Source organism: Triticum aestivum, chromosome 2D (genome assembly GCF_018294505.1).
Source record: "Triticum aestivum cultivar Chinese Spring chromosome 2D, IWGSC CS RefSeq v2.1, whole genome shotgun sequence".
NCBI lineage: Eukaryota > Viridiplantae > Streptophyta > Magnoliopsida > Poales > Poaceae > Triticum > Triticum aestivum.
This window is the reverse complement of record NC_057799.1, coordinates 624,051,775-624,064,290: the sequence shown is the minus strand read 5'-3', so window position 1 is coordinate 624,064,290 and position 12,516 is coordinate 624,051,775. Positions and strand designations below refer to the sequence as shown.

General features: G+C 45.0%; 2 protein-coding genes and 1 pseudogene across 2 annotated transcripts; 2 read left to right on the top strand and 1 right to left on the bottom strand.

Moving 5' to 3' along the window:
* The first annotated feature begins 3,063 nt into the window (after positions 1-3,063).
* On the top strand, positions 3,064-6,651 carry LOC123055086 (uncharacterized). Its single transcript, XM_044479005.1, has 5 exons — positions 3,064-3,330; positions 3,459-3,531; positions 4,249-4,313; positions 4,843-4,952; positions 5,981-6,651. The coding sequence occupies exons 1-5, from the start codon at positions 3,217-3,219 to the stop codon at positions 6,285-6,287; spliced, it is 669 nt and encodes a 222-aa protein (XP_044334940.1). The 5' UTR covers positions 3,064-3,216; the 3' UTR covers positions 6,288-6,651.
* A 210-nt stretch (positions 6,652-6,861) lies between these two features.
* On the top strand, positions 6,862-10,018 carry LOC123055085 (ubiquinol oxidase 4, chloroplastic/chromoplastic). The gene is made up of 9 exons (XM_044479003.1): positions 6,862-7,335; positions 7,424-7,646; positions 7,737-7,830; positions 7,959-8,074; positions 8,252-8,360; positions 8,464-8,532; positions 9,016-9,087; positions 9,207-9,254; positions 9,542-10,018. The coding sequence occupies exons 1-9, from the start codon at positions 7,202-7,204 to the stop codon at positions 9,676-9,678; spliced, it is 1,002 nt and encodes a 333-aa protein (XP_044334938.1). The 5' UTR covers positions 6,862-7,201; the 3' UTR covers positions 9,679-10,018.
* Positions 10,019-10,736: 718 nt separating this feature from the next.
* Positions 10,737-11,955, bottom strand: LOC123056089 (exocyst complex component EXO70H1-like; annotated as a pseudogene).
* Between the last annotated feature and the right edge of the window lie 561 nt (positions 11,956-12,516).

The window sequence follows — 12,516 nt, the reverse complement described above, 5'->3', positions numbered from 1 at the left end:
GCTAGCTGTTCGCAGTCAACTGGTAGGGGAAACTAATGTGGCACCATCGTTACGTCATGTTTCGTGTGAAAGCAATCTATGGCTGGATGGGCGTTTGTTGGTTCCTCGCTCCTGGCTGACGTAGGCCAGGTAACATTTACGATTTTTTTGGGTGACAATTTTGCACCATACAAATGACACATTATAAATTTATCCTGATTTTGAGTTGCCCATTTGTGCTTGTGAGCCAACTAAAATTATGGAAATTTTTCAAAGGTTTGGCATAATTTTGACCCAAATTGCTAAGAAATGGAGGCAGAGACCAACATACATAGCTCTAGGCATGTTCTAAAATTCCTATGACACATGACATGAGAGAGCCTTTGGCTAGAATTCCAAATAGTTGGGCAGTTATAAGGGTGTAATTGAGTCCGGTAGGGATTCATTTCCTGTAGCATGGCATTGGCTGCTATAAGTGACCAGAAGATGCCCTAGTTCACCCCCACTCAGTCTGAAACCCTACGCGAGGGCCGGGAATAACGATTATGGGCAACATATCTCATTGTGTTCGCTTGTTGCACTGCCACCATTGTTCGATTAGATCAACGCAGTTGGTTGACCATTTAAACTACTCCCTCCGGTCTATTTTACTTGTCTCGGATTTAGCTAGATACAAATGTATGTAGACACGTTTTACTATTAGATACATCAATAGGATAGTTATCACATAGTTCTGTCATACTAGCGGATAGAGAGGACGCAGAAGCCCCCAGCCAAATCTCACGATCCGGGAATTCCGGATCAGAGATTCCAAACCACCGCCCGACCCATCTGCTAGGTAGCTACCACTAGTGGCCAGTCACCCTTGTCATCTTTGGATCCTCGACTCTATCACCTAGGAGGACGGTAGAGAGGTCCTCTTCAACCGATTACCATGGACGCATCAAGGCTTCTGATGTCACGACACTAGGAGGAGGTGCGCTCTCCGGCAACTGCGGTGTTGACCACGAAGGGTTCCATGTGATTATGACGCCCACTCCCACCAGTCTGTCTCCTCCCCTTAGTGATGATGGTGGTCGTGCCGGTGGCAATGAACGTGCTCGTACGAGCTGCAAGTGAGACATAGAGGCAAGGGCGACCTGCATGGGACATGTGACCTACTGGAATAGTTCGCAAAGGGAAATCTGGATTTTCAAGGGGATCTTGGCTTGCCAGATCCACCTATAATCATTTCTAGCAATTTTTTGTTCAAGCAAACTATACACAGACTTAGTGGTAAAGCTAGAGTTAAGGCCAAGAGACCACTTAATTATGTCTCCATCAGCAGAGGCACAAAGGTTTCTGGCCATTGCAAAAATGCCATTCCATTTATCACAATCTGGACTTAACCTTCTCCTGAAAATGGAACTAATACCTTAACTGTGCAATCATGGAAATTGCAAATGTTAAAAAGCTGATGAAATTTCCCAGGAGCATATTATCAACAAAAGTATTCTTCTAAAGTTTGGCAATATTACCATTATGGATTTCCACATGTCTTCCAACCATATAAAATATTTCACTTCAAGAATGGCTTTCTAACAAGGAGAATCATTGATTTTTTTCTTCACAATGGCTATAGTAGCTCTTTTGAAATACTTAGCCGTCACAATGTCTTGCCATAATCCTATATATTTTTCTAGTGTCCACCACCATTTGGCGAGCAAATTGAGATTTTACTTATGTAAATCTTTCACTTCCAGGCCACCCTTTTTCTTAGACATGCAAATTCTAGACCATTTCACTAGGTAATATCTTTTTTTGTTTGACATTACCAGATTGCCAAAAACCTCCTTCTATGTGTTATATAATCTCTTGATAAATGTCTTCGTCAAAAGGAATATAGACATGTAGTAGTACGCAATACTAGAAAGATTAGAGTTCAAAAGAGTTAATCTACCACAAGAGGATGCAGATCTACCAATCCAATAGTCACATTTTTTAATGTATTTGGATCCCATGAAATCCCAATCCAACCCCCTCAGGCAAGAGAAGCTCACATGAACCCCCAAGGTATTTCATAGGAAAGTACCCAATCTGAGATAAAAATGTGAGCATAAATCTTAAGAGTTTCATCATCATCTCCCACACATAGGATTTCTCTTCTGTGGAAGTGATCTTTAACCCAAGCATCATTTTAAACATATGAAGCAATAATTTGAGGTTTAGCCTTGTGAGGAAGATGATCAACGCATAATACAGTATCATCTGCATATTGAATGATGTGCTATCATGAGCAAGACCTACTAATAAATGATGTGCTATCATGTGTCATGCATGATAATAAAAAAGTCATTTGTAATAAAATATTAATATATGATACTATGCACTACATAGATAGCATCCTACCTTTTATTCTGCGGAAATATACTAGTATCACAGATAGCGTATCATATTCCCCACTACAAGTAGCCTAACTGATGTGATGTCTTTCTCAAAATACAAATAATAAGATTAACACATCACATATGATCGACAAATCCATCCATTTTTTTTCTTTGCGGAAAATCCATACATACATAAAAACCGAGTAATAAACTTGAGCGACTACCATCCAAACCCCCAAGACGAAACCGTTGGATCATTGTACGGATTTTGGGATTGGTAGTGATTGTGGCGAGGAAGATGGAATGGCATGAATATTGGTACCTAGTACTCCCTCTGTAAATTAGTATAATATCGTTTAGATCACTAAATCTTATACTCCCTCCGTTCCTAAATACTTGTCTTTCTAGAGATTTCAATAAGTGACTATATACGAAGCAAAATGAGTGAATCTACAATGTAAAATATGTCTATATACATTCGTATGTGGTAGTCCATTTGAAATCTTTAGAAAGACAAATATTTAGAAATCGGAGGGAGTATTAGTTTACAAAGGGAGTACTGATAATCTTTTGATATTTTCTGAAAACGAAAAAAAATAGCCAATAGGCAGTGGACAAGGAAAAAGAATCCGGTTCGGTGCCCCCCGCACCGCCGCCGCGTTGCCCTCCGACGCTCCCCCGTCCGTAGCCGCCGCTGGCTATTTTGGCCCGCCCCCCTCGCCGCCGCCCGTTCCGTTCCGTTTCTTCCTTCGCAAGTTGGTTGCGCGCTCAAGGGAGCCGAATCGTGCCCACCTTCCCCCCCAAACCCCGCTCCCCCCGAACGAAATCCTCAAGAAAATAAATCCCACCGAGCGAGCAGAGGACACCCGAGATGGCGGCTCGGCGGCTGGCCGGCGCGGGCCGCGCGGTGCTGTCGCTACCCAGCGTGCGGCGGCGGGCGACCAACTCCTGGGCCGCCGTCCGCGACACCTTCTTCTCCACCAAGGTAAGCTTCCCCCCGCCCCGCCCCGCCCCGCCCAGATCAAATCAAATTAACCCCATCCCTGATGCGCCCCCGACCCGCGCGCCTCCCGTGATCTGGTTTTGATGCCCCGACGCGGTGCGTGCGTGCAGGAAGTGTTCGAGAGCCACCGCGTCGTCTTCACCGTCGGCACCTCCATCGCCTCCGTCCTCACGGCGTGGGCCGGTACGCCACTGTTCCCTCCCCTGCTCTCTAACGCAGTTCGTAAACTCTGTATGCTGTTCTCGGGTTCAGAGTGTGTCGTTGGCTTGTCCGATTGATTTAGTTGTTTCAATCGATGTATCTGACTATCTGACGAAGAGAGTGATGCAGTTGTGCAGCTGCTTGCTGCTGAACCCTAATTAGTTTGTTTGGCTTATGTAAGACCATAGGGCACACCTCAATGGGAACCACGGCTGCACTTAGAGCAGTTTTGTTTCAGAATGCCCCCCATTGGTGGTGATGACTGAATGCAAGTGCACAATTTCAGAAGTTACACTCTAATTGATGAGTTTTTCTCCCCAATCGCTGCACGCTAGTACAGCAGTAACTATTTCACTTGAAATGTTGGATTCTCTGGTGATCCCCGGTTTAGTTGAGATGTGGAACTACTTTCGCCCCTTACCTGACTAGTAAATGTCAAGTAATTCCAATATGCGTGCTTACTTTCAAGTCAGACTACTTGCCTTTTTTCAACTGATGATAGCCTGATAGGCCCCTTTTCGTGTACTGCAATTAACAAAGGAAGTCCGCTTTATGTGCTGTTTTTGTTCATGTCGGTAATGCATGCCGAGTGGAGCATATGTCATTATGCCGTACATCTGTACTGTTTCTTAAGTTACTTGGTAATTCTCTCTTTGGATGATTTACAGTTTCTAATACGTTTTTAATTCCTTGTTATAGGTTATTCTCTTCGTCATATGCAGCAAACAAAGATCGACAAGAGGCTCCATTCCATTGAGGAATCTGTAAGCAATTTAGGAGAGTCTGTTAATGTCATGGTTACTTGTTTTGTGAATGGGTTACATTCTTCTCCTTTTGTAATGTGCATTTCTCGGTGCACGACTTATAGAAATGCTAATAGGCAGTTAGACCCTTGACAGAAGTTCAAGATGGCTCCAGGGTAGCTTATTGGCATAAGACAATCAGAACCCTGTGTGCATATGTCTTACCTTGTCAATTCAGTGCAACATGCTTTCATGTTTTCTGATGATGAGATTAACATGTATTTTGTTGTTTGTTTCATCTTTTTTTAAAAGAAATTTGAGGTGATGATATTTAACATTTGTGATGAGTTATGGTGTGTTTATAACAGTGGGGTTTACACTTTGATGGTCACAACTTTCGTACAGTTAGAAACATTTGCTTCCATTTCCTGTTTCATTCTAGACGGCGGATCAACTACCTGATGTACCTTCAATATTTATTTGTTACTTTTACTGAATATTTTCTCTGGACAATCTTTGATACATTTCTTCTCTTTTATTTTCTGAACAGTTGAGGAACACCCACAAAGTTGAACATGATGAGATCAAAAAGATTGTTACCTCCTATAATATTAGCACTTCAGCTTGTATAGCCACTGCATTGACAACTACGGTTTTTGGGTATGTTCATGCTGTTCTTAATATATATATACTACTGTGATCCAAACCTTTTTCAATAATATATGTATTGGTAGCACCAGGCATACGTTACTTACTCTCTACATACATAAGGTTTCAATGCCCTAGTGAAGCTTATATATACTCTGTATGCTCATATTAATGCAGTCAATGCTGATCAACATGCCTCAACTCTCAATCAATCATGGAATCATATGTTCATATAAACATTGGCTGTAACACTGACATACTGACTTAGGATGTGAATGCCTATTTACTTTTGTCTTATTTTATCGGTTGCTTTCGAGTTTATTTTTCATTTTCTGCAGAGATAGTATTTAATATCACAGCTGCTTTTCTATTACCCTGCTCCAACTTAGTGTAGCCCTTATGCTGCCACATATTTAGTTGAATACCCTGCTCCAGCTATACACATTACTGGGACATGGACAAATAACATAGTTTTGCCGTCATCTTCCTTATATGTTCCAAAGGAACTTCATAATCGAAATCCCTGCTAAAGTTCCTGTTACATCTGAGTTCATTTTGAAATAATTAAGAGTGAGTGCTGCACATAGGCTATTTACTTTGGGTTATTTTATCGATTGCTTTCGGGTTTAGCTTTAATTTTGTGCAAATACTATTTAATATCACATCTGGTTTTGAATACCCTGCTCCAACTTGGCACCACCTGAATATGCATAAAGGCAAAATTGTAGTAGTTCTGACTCCGATGTTGCCATATATTTAGTTGAACACCCTCCTCCAAATACATCCATCAGTGGGACATGCGCAAACGACATAGTTTCGCCGTGATTCTGTAAATGCTCCGAATTTTGAAAAACATGCTAAATTTCCTGTCACGCCTCAGTTCCTTTGAATCAATCACGAGTGAGTGGTGCACATAAGTGGTCCTGGTCTCTGCCGTGAATCTTAGAATCCATACTGACACTAACGCTCAACTATCATTGTTATATCTATAATCTTGCAAACCTGAAGGATGAAACCTGCCAACTTTGTGTTACTTTCAGGTACGCCTTGGGGTGGCGCGGCGGAGCCTGGTACACCCGGAGGATCGTCCGGAGGGAGCAGCAGAAGCTGATGGGCCAGATAAAGTCGCAGAACCGGTGGCACTGGCGCCCCTTCAGCAAGCTGAGAACCCGTTTCAGGAGCAACCGGCACGCCTCCAAGAGCTCGGACGCCCCGCCACTTCCCGGCAAGGACGCCGAGGCCTCAATCAACAAGGGCCAGGGGGCAGAGGCCCTTTCGAACAAGGCGGCCTCTGCGAACGTTGGCAGCGGCTCTCAGCCTGCAGCAGCGGCGGCAGGCTGCAGATGATTCTGATTAGAAAGAAAACGCGGGGTTTTGAAGGAAACAATCATGATGTGCCTGAGAATAGAGGGCAAACATGCTAAGATGATGTAGCTTATGTGAACTGGCTGTCAGCCAGCCGCTAGTCGGTCTGATCCGGTGGTGGATAATTTTGTAGCGCTAGTGGGCTAAACCTGCTGCTTGATTGATAAGTACTTCCTCCGTCCGGAAATACTTGTCATCAAAATGGATAAAAGGAGATGTATCTAGATGTATTTTAGTTCTAGATACATTTTTTTTTGTCCATTTTGATGACAAGTATTTTCCGACGGAGGGAGTAACAGACGGGGCTGATGCACCGTAGTCCTGAAATCCTCGCGATATTTGTGTCGTCGCCATGTGTTTGTTTTTTTTGAAGCTCGTCGCCATATTTGTGTTTGGATAACTCAGGATGCGGTTGCCTGGTCGTGGCATGCGTGATACTCTAGTTCCGATGAGCGGGCCCATGCCGATCGTGCTCCCAGGCGGCTCACAACCTCACAGATGTTCGAGTCACGGCCAATGTTGACCGAGTTCGTGGCGTGCGCCACCTCTCACTCTTTGCCACAACCCGTTGGGCACCGGGGACACGGACGGCACGGGTCTCCCCCGCGCCGCACTAGCGATCAACCAGCGAGGCCAGTCAGTCGGCACTAGCCGGCCCACTGCCCACGCGCACCCGGTCGCGGTCACGCTAGCCTCGCTTCGCCTCCTCCGTCCGCCGCGCCGTCGTTTCCGCGGCCGTCGCGCTCCCCCCTCCCCCCGACGACAAAACACCCCACGCGCCGGGCGCCCGCGCGAATATACCCGCCACCCCACCACTCCCCACTACCCACCTCGCCGCCGCGCCCATCTCACACTGCCACGCCCCGGGAAAATATCCATCCCCTCTCCGCACCGCCATGGCCGCCTCCGCGGCGCCGCTCCGGGCCGCGCTCGCCCGCAGCCACGCCGCCGCCTCCGCGCGCGCCCCGACCGCCTTCCTCCCGCTCCCTCCTCGTGCTCGCCGCCTCAATCCGGCCGTCCTCGCCTCCGGGTAACCCGCTCGACTCGATCCCCCGTCATCTCCTTCCTCGCCTCCTCGCCTCCTCGCCGTACGGCTTTGTTGACTTCGTGCCGCGCAGGAGGGGGAGGCGGATCCGCGCGGAGGCGACGGCGAGGACGCGGCAGGAGAAGGAGCAGCAGGAAGCCGAGGTGTCCGCCGTCGAGGACTCCTTCGCCGTCAGGGAGGCGGCCGCCGCTCCTCCTCCGGAGGAGGAAGGGGGATTCGACGAAGAACTGACCCTCGCAGGCGAGGACGGCGACTGGGTCGTCAGGTTCGAGCAGTCCTTCAACGTATTCCTCACGGTGAGCGTCTGACTCCAGCCCAGATTCCCGGCGCATTCGAGGTCATCAGATTTCACTCTCGGCCTCAACGTTTGGTGTGTCCGTCCGCAGGATACTGTCATCTTTATACTCGATATTCTGTACCGCGACCGCGACTACGCCAGGTTCTTCGTGCTCGAGACCATCGCCAGGGTGCCCTATTTTGGTGAGGATCTCATCTTCATGTCTGCAGCTTACTGAATTCTGCCTCTACATATATGGTTTTGGTATGGTCTGGCATGCAGTACAAATTTAGTCACTCTCTTGTTAACTGACTGATTGATTGTTGAACAGCGTTTATATCGGTGCTTCACTTGTACGAGACCTTTGGCTGGTCGAGAAGAGCTGACAATATCAAAGTGCACTTTGCTGAAAGCATGAATGAGTTCCATCACCTCTTAATCATGGAAGTATGTGCAAAATCTTTTATATGTCTGTTCATTCAATGTTTTTATGTGTCAAAAATGAATATATCCTGTTTTCTACCGAGCCCTTAACTTCAGCTCTTGATATATAGTTTTCTGCTGGATTATGTTATTGCATATTTCTTACTTTCTTCATTCTCTTAATCTCTTTGTTCATATCAGGCATTGGGTGGCAACTCTGTATGGATTGATCGCTTTCTTGCGCGGTTTAGTGCCTTCTTTTACTACTTTGTCACTGTTGCCATGTACATGCTGAGCCCAAGAATGGCATGTGAGTGCACATATTACTTCTACGTATGAAGCAGATGTTTCTTTTTTGTTACTGTGTTTTTGTGATGATAAAGCTGCTCTGAACTCGAATATCTTGTATGCAGACCACTTTTCTGAATGTGTTGAGAGGCATGCATACTCAACTTATGACAAGTTCCTAAAGCTCAATGGAGGTAAGGCAACTTTAATGGGCTAAGTAAATTCTTCCTGTTGTGCAAGTTCTGTATCCAGGATTTTATGGAATAACAGCACCCTGCCTATTGAATACAGAGTATTAGCTTATATAGTCAAGTTGGTTATCTCTTGTTTCCCATGTTTGGTTTGAAGTGAACAACCTTCTGTTCAGAATTTTTTGAGCTGAGGGGTTGAGGGCCAAATCATTGTGACTTTGTAATGGAATCCATTTTGCAATTTATATCATTATCCTTTAACCTATATTTAAATCTGCCCTTCCTAATCCTACCAAAAAATGGAAAGCTTAAATCGTACAAACCAGTGATTGCTCTTTGCTTAAATCATAGTTTTGGTGCCTACCTACCTGGGCACTGGGAAAGTTGCTAACTCAGTTAATGTGTTCTCCCAATCCAAACATATTTCCTTTGCTGTAATGATACTTCCAGTTCCATAATAATGTGAGCTACTCGTTCTTATTTCAGAGGAGTTGAAAAAACTACCAGCTCCAGAGGTGGCTGTAAACTATTACATGAATGAGGATCTCTACATGTTTGGTAGGCCCTTACTTCACTTGTGTTCTTTTCTAGATGTACCTTAACCTGTATTTATTCTATGCTTTATATGTATTAAACATTAATTTCTATGCTTATTGCTTGCATGGCTTGTTTCCCAGATGAGTTTCAAACATCAAGAGCTCCAAATTCTAGGAGGCCTAAAGTTGGTATAGTTCTTTCTCCCCCCTGGCAGTTTTACTGAGTTACGGTTTTCAGAATGTCAGGGCTTAACAAATTGCCTGTAGCTTTGGGAATTAATTTCACTCACAGTTATGATTCATTTCAGTAGATTGTTACTTGATCTGCTGACTCTCTTACTGCCATTCGGATTTTAACCCTCTATGCTGATAATATAGCGCCTATAAAAAAAAGCTGGACTCTCCCCTTTAATGCTTTGTCCATAAAGATTATGAGTTTGAATGAACTGCTCACTGCTCCCCTTAACCCATTGCAGATAACTTGTATGATGTATTCGTGAATGTACGGGACGATGAGGCGGAGCATTGCAAGACAATGAAGGCCTGTCAAACACATGAAACCCTCCGTTCTCCTCATGCCGTGCAGAGCTCAGTAGAAGCTGATGCAGAATGATTCTGTCAAGAAGTGCCTTGGAAATGAAGATTGACCGGTTGTACGTAACTCCGTGCTAGAGCATCATAGAGTATCATACTAAATTTTGGTGATATATTGTATTCCATCCTTTTTCTCCCTTCTCTTCGTATGTAGACATTAGCCAGACTTTCGTACTTGTGAATCTTACATAGAGAATATAGGTTTATAAATGCATCACAGATTTACAACGAGAGATGTGCACCGTTGGTCAGGCATTACCACGGGCCATGAACGGTGTAATCCAGCTGTGTTGTGGTGTGTGTAACATCAAGTGTTTTGATGCTTGTTGAAGGAAAAGTCTTGATGTTTTGCTGATTCAGTTTTTGCTGTTGAAAAGACATTGGGAAATCCGTGATGACGATACATGTTGCGTATATCGTCAGTTTAGCTCAAGATTGAAAATGGTATTAAGTCTGTCCAATTAATCTATTGTATTATATTTATAAAGGTTAAAAAAGGATTGAACATTCGCTCTAGGAGATTATAAAATATATAGCTCAAAGGTAATGTATCGGCAATGATTATTTCTGCTGGTCTACATATATAATGGCGTAGAATAGTAAGATAAGCATTAGTACTCTTACTGGTGTATAAGAAACGCAAATGAATTTTCACAGATACCAGGCAAATATAACTATTTTTTGTGACCAAATTTCCCCAAGTATGCGTTTACTTTTACTCTTCAGTGCTCTTGGCATCTGCAAGCTGAACTTTTATGGAAATAGACAAAAAAAAAAACAAGTGCATATATGATGTTGCATAATCAGAAATAAACATGGCAGTTATCTATATATGGAACTGACGGAGAGGCAAATGCGGAAGTATTTGACTTGGAAATGGAATCAGGACATCAAATTTAAAACAGCCGCAGCAGGTGCCTAGTTGATACAGTATCCGACGCTTATTAAGCTGCCAACAGAATTCAGAATACAGCTTCACCTCAAAAGGAAGGGGGAAAATAGAATCCGAATGCAACGGTGAAATATCACTCCAGCCTCTGATTTGTCAGGTGACTCTGTCTATGCGTCGAGCAGTTCTCACCCTTCAAATAGCTCTCCCAACATCCCCTCCAAAACTTCAGGACGACTACTTTCACGGACAACGTGTTTCTCTAGCAACAGATGCACCACCAGGTAATCGCGGTAACCTGAAATGACTCTTTCGGTAATAGCTCTCCGCAGCGCATCTCTGAGCCGAGGGTCCGGAACCTTCCACAACTTCTGAGTCTGGTACGTTTTGTGAAATGCTGACTCGAATTTTGCCACTGAAGAGGTGTTGATCCAACGTTGGATCGGTCCAGGAAATCCTGATTTTGGTATGCAGGAGACCACATGCCCCCAAGAAACATCGATATAACTATCCATGTACTTCTTACACTCAGGCGTAAGTTCAAGTTCGAGGTCCCACAGCTCATCAATGAAGGATGACTCAGACACCACATTAGCTACGAAATAGGAATTGTTGAGCAGGAAGAGATACCGGAGGATTTGATCCGAGCATGACTCCGATTTTGTGAAGAGAAGGCTCTTTAGATAATCGATTGTACCATCGATCAGGACACCAAGGTTTTCAGTGTTGTCGCTCAGTGCAGAGCTTTTCATTGAAGTCCGTGCATTCTTCATGCATACTATGCAATCCATGATGAACCGGGTGTTGTTGTGAACCTCGCCTCCTCCTCGCGAGATCTCGATAGCCCATGAGTCATCTTCCTCCATGAGTGTCCTCACCTCCTTCATCGTGCTTAATATGATCTCCCATAGCCTGTTTCCTTCTCTCTCTAACGGGCCACCCATCTCGTTGAAAATGCGTTGGGCTTCTGGAGAGATGACTACCGGCGTAAACATGTGCGACGCAGCAGACACAGACAAACATGTCAAGCACGACCTGCAGCTTCTCCGCTTCGAGAACGGTGATGATGACATCCACGACATCGAGCATCTCGGTGATGCTCGCTTTACCAAACAGCGCGACCGCCGGCGTCCAGTGGAAGGGGAATACCAATTCAGTGATACTGGCGACAATTACGGTAAGAGCCCGGATCCACTTCTCCACCAAGCCTTGCGTCGTCGCCGGCTTGTCTCGAAGCAGCCGCCGTAAGCCTTGCTCGTCGTCGATTTGGAGAACCCAGTCGACGTCGAGCTCCGAGAACCAATTTTCCAGGGCATGGTCCGGCCTACCACCGGATTTGAGTGCCGGTTCAGGAGCTGCGGCGACGAATTCTTCAACCATGCGCTTGGCGTACCCGTCTATGACCATCTGGTGAGCGATCTTCTTGGCTACTACGAGGATGAGCCTCAGGTTCCGGACCCTGTCCGTATAGTTGCTGCCATCATCTTTCAGCTTGGTTTTCTCTAGGAACGCGTCGAAATTGAGGACAACGTTGGCCATTTGATCTACAAGACATATTGTAAAGATTTTTAACTAAGTTCATGATAATTAAGTTCATATAATCAAATTATTCAATGAACTCCCACTCAGATAGACATCCCTCTAGTCATCTAAGTGAAACATGATCCGAGTTAACTAGGCCGTGTCCGATCATCACGTGAGACGGACTAGTCAAGATCGGTGAACATCTCCATGTTGATCGTATCTTCTATACGACTCATGCTCGACCTTTCGGTCCTCCGTGTTCCGAGGCCATGTCTGTACATGCTAGGCTCGTCAAGTCAACCTAAGTGTATTGCGTGTGTTCCGAGGCCATGTCTGTACATGCTAGGCTCGTCAACACCCGTTGTATTCGAACGTTAGGATCTATCACACCCGATCATCACGTGGTGCTTCGAAACAACGAACCTTCGCAACGGTGCACAGTTA

Excerpts from the sequence above, each read along its gene's own strand:
- LOC123055085 (XM_044479003.1), top strand. The coding sequence starts at position 7,202 with ATGGCCGCCTCCGCGGCGCCGCTCCGGGCCGCGCTCGCCCGCAGCCAC. Across the intron at positions 8,361-8,463 it reads GCTGAGCCCAAGAATGGCAT|ACCACTTTTCTGAATGTGTT; the intron begins GTGAGTGCACAT and ends TCTTGTATGCAG. Across the intron at positions 8,533-9,015 it reads GTTCCTAAAGCTCAATGGAG|AGGAGTTGAAAAAACTACCA; the intron begins GTAAGGCAACTT and ends TTCTTATTTCAG.
- LOC123055086 (XM_044479005.1), top strand. The coding sequence starts at position 3,217 with ATGGCGGCTCGGCGGCTGGCCGGCGCGGGCCGCGCGGTGCTGTCGCTA. Across the intron at positions 3,331-3,458 it reads ACACCTTCTTCTCCACCAAG|GAAGTGTTCGAGAGCCACCG; the intron begins GTAAGCTTCCCC and ends GCGTGCGTGCAG. Across the intron at positions 3,532-4,248 it reads CGTCCTCACGGCGTGGGCCG|GTTATTCTCTTCGTCATATG; the intron begins GTACGCCACTGT and ends TCCTTGTTATAG.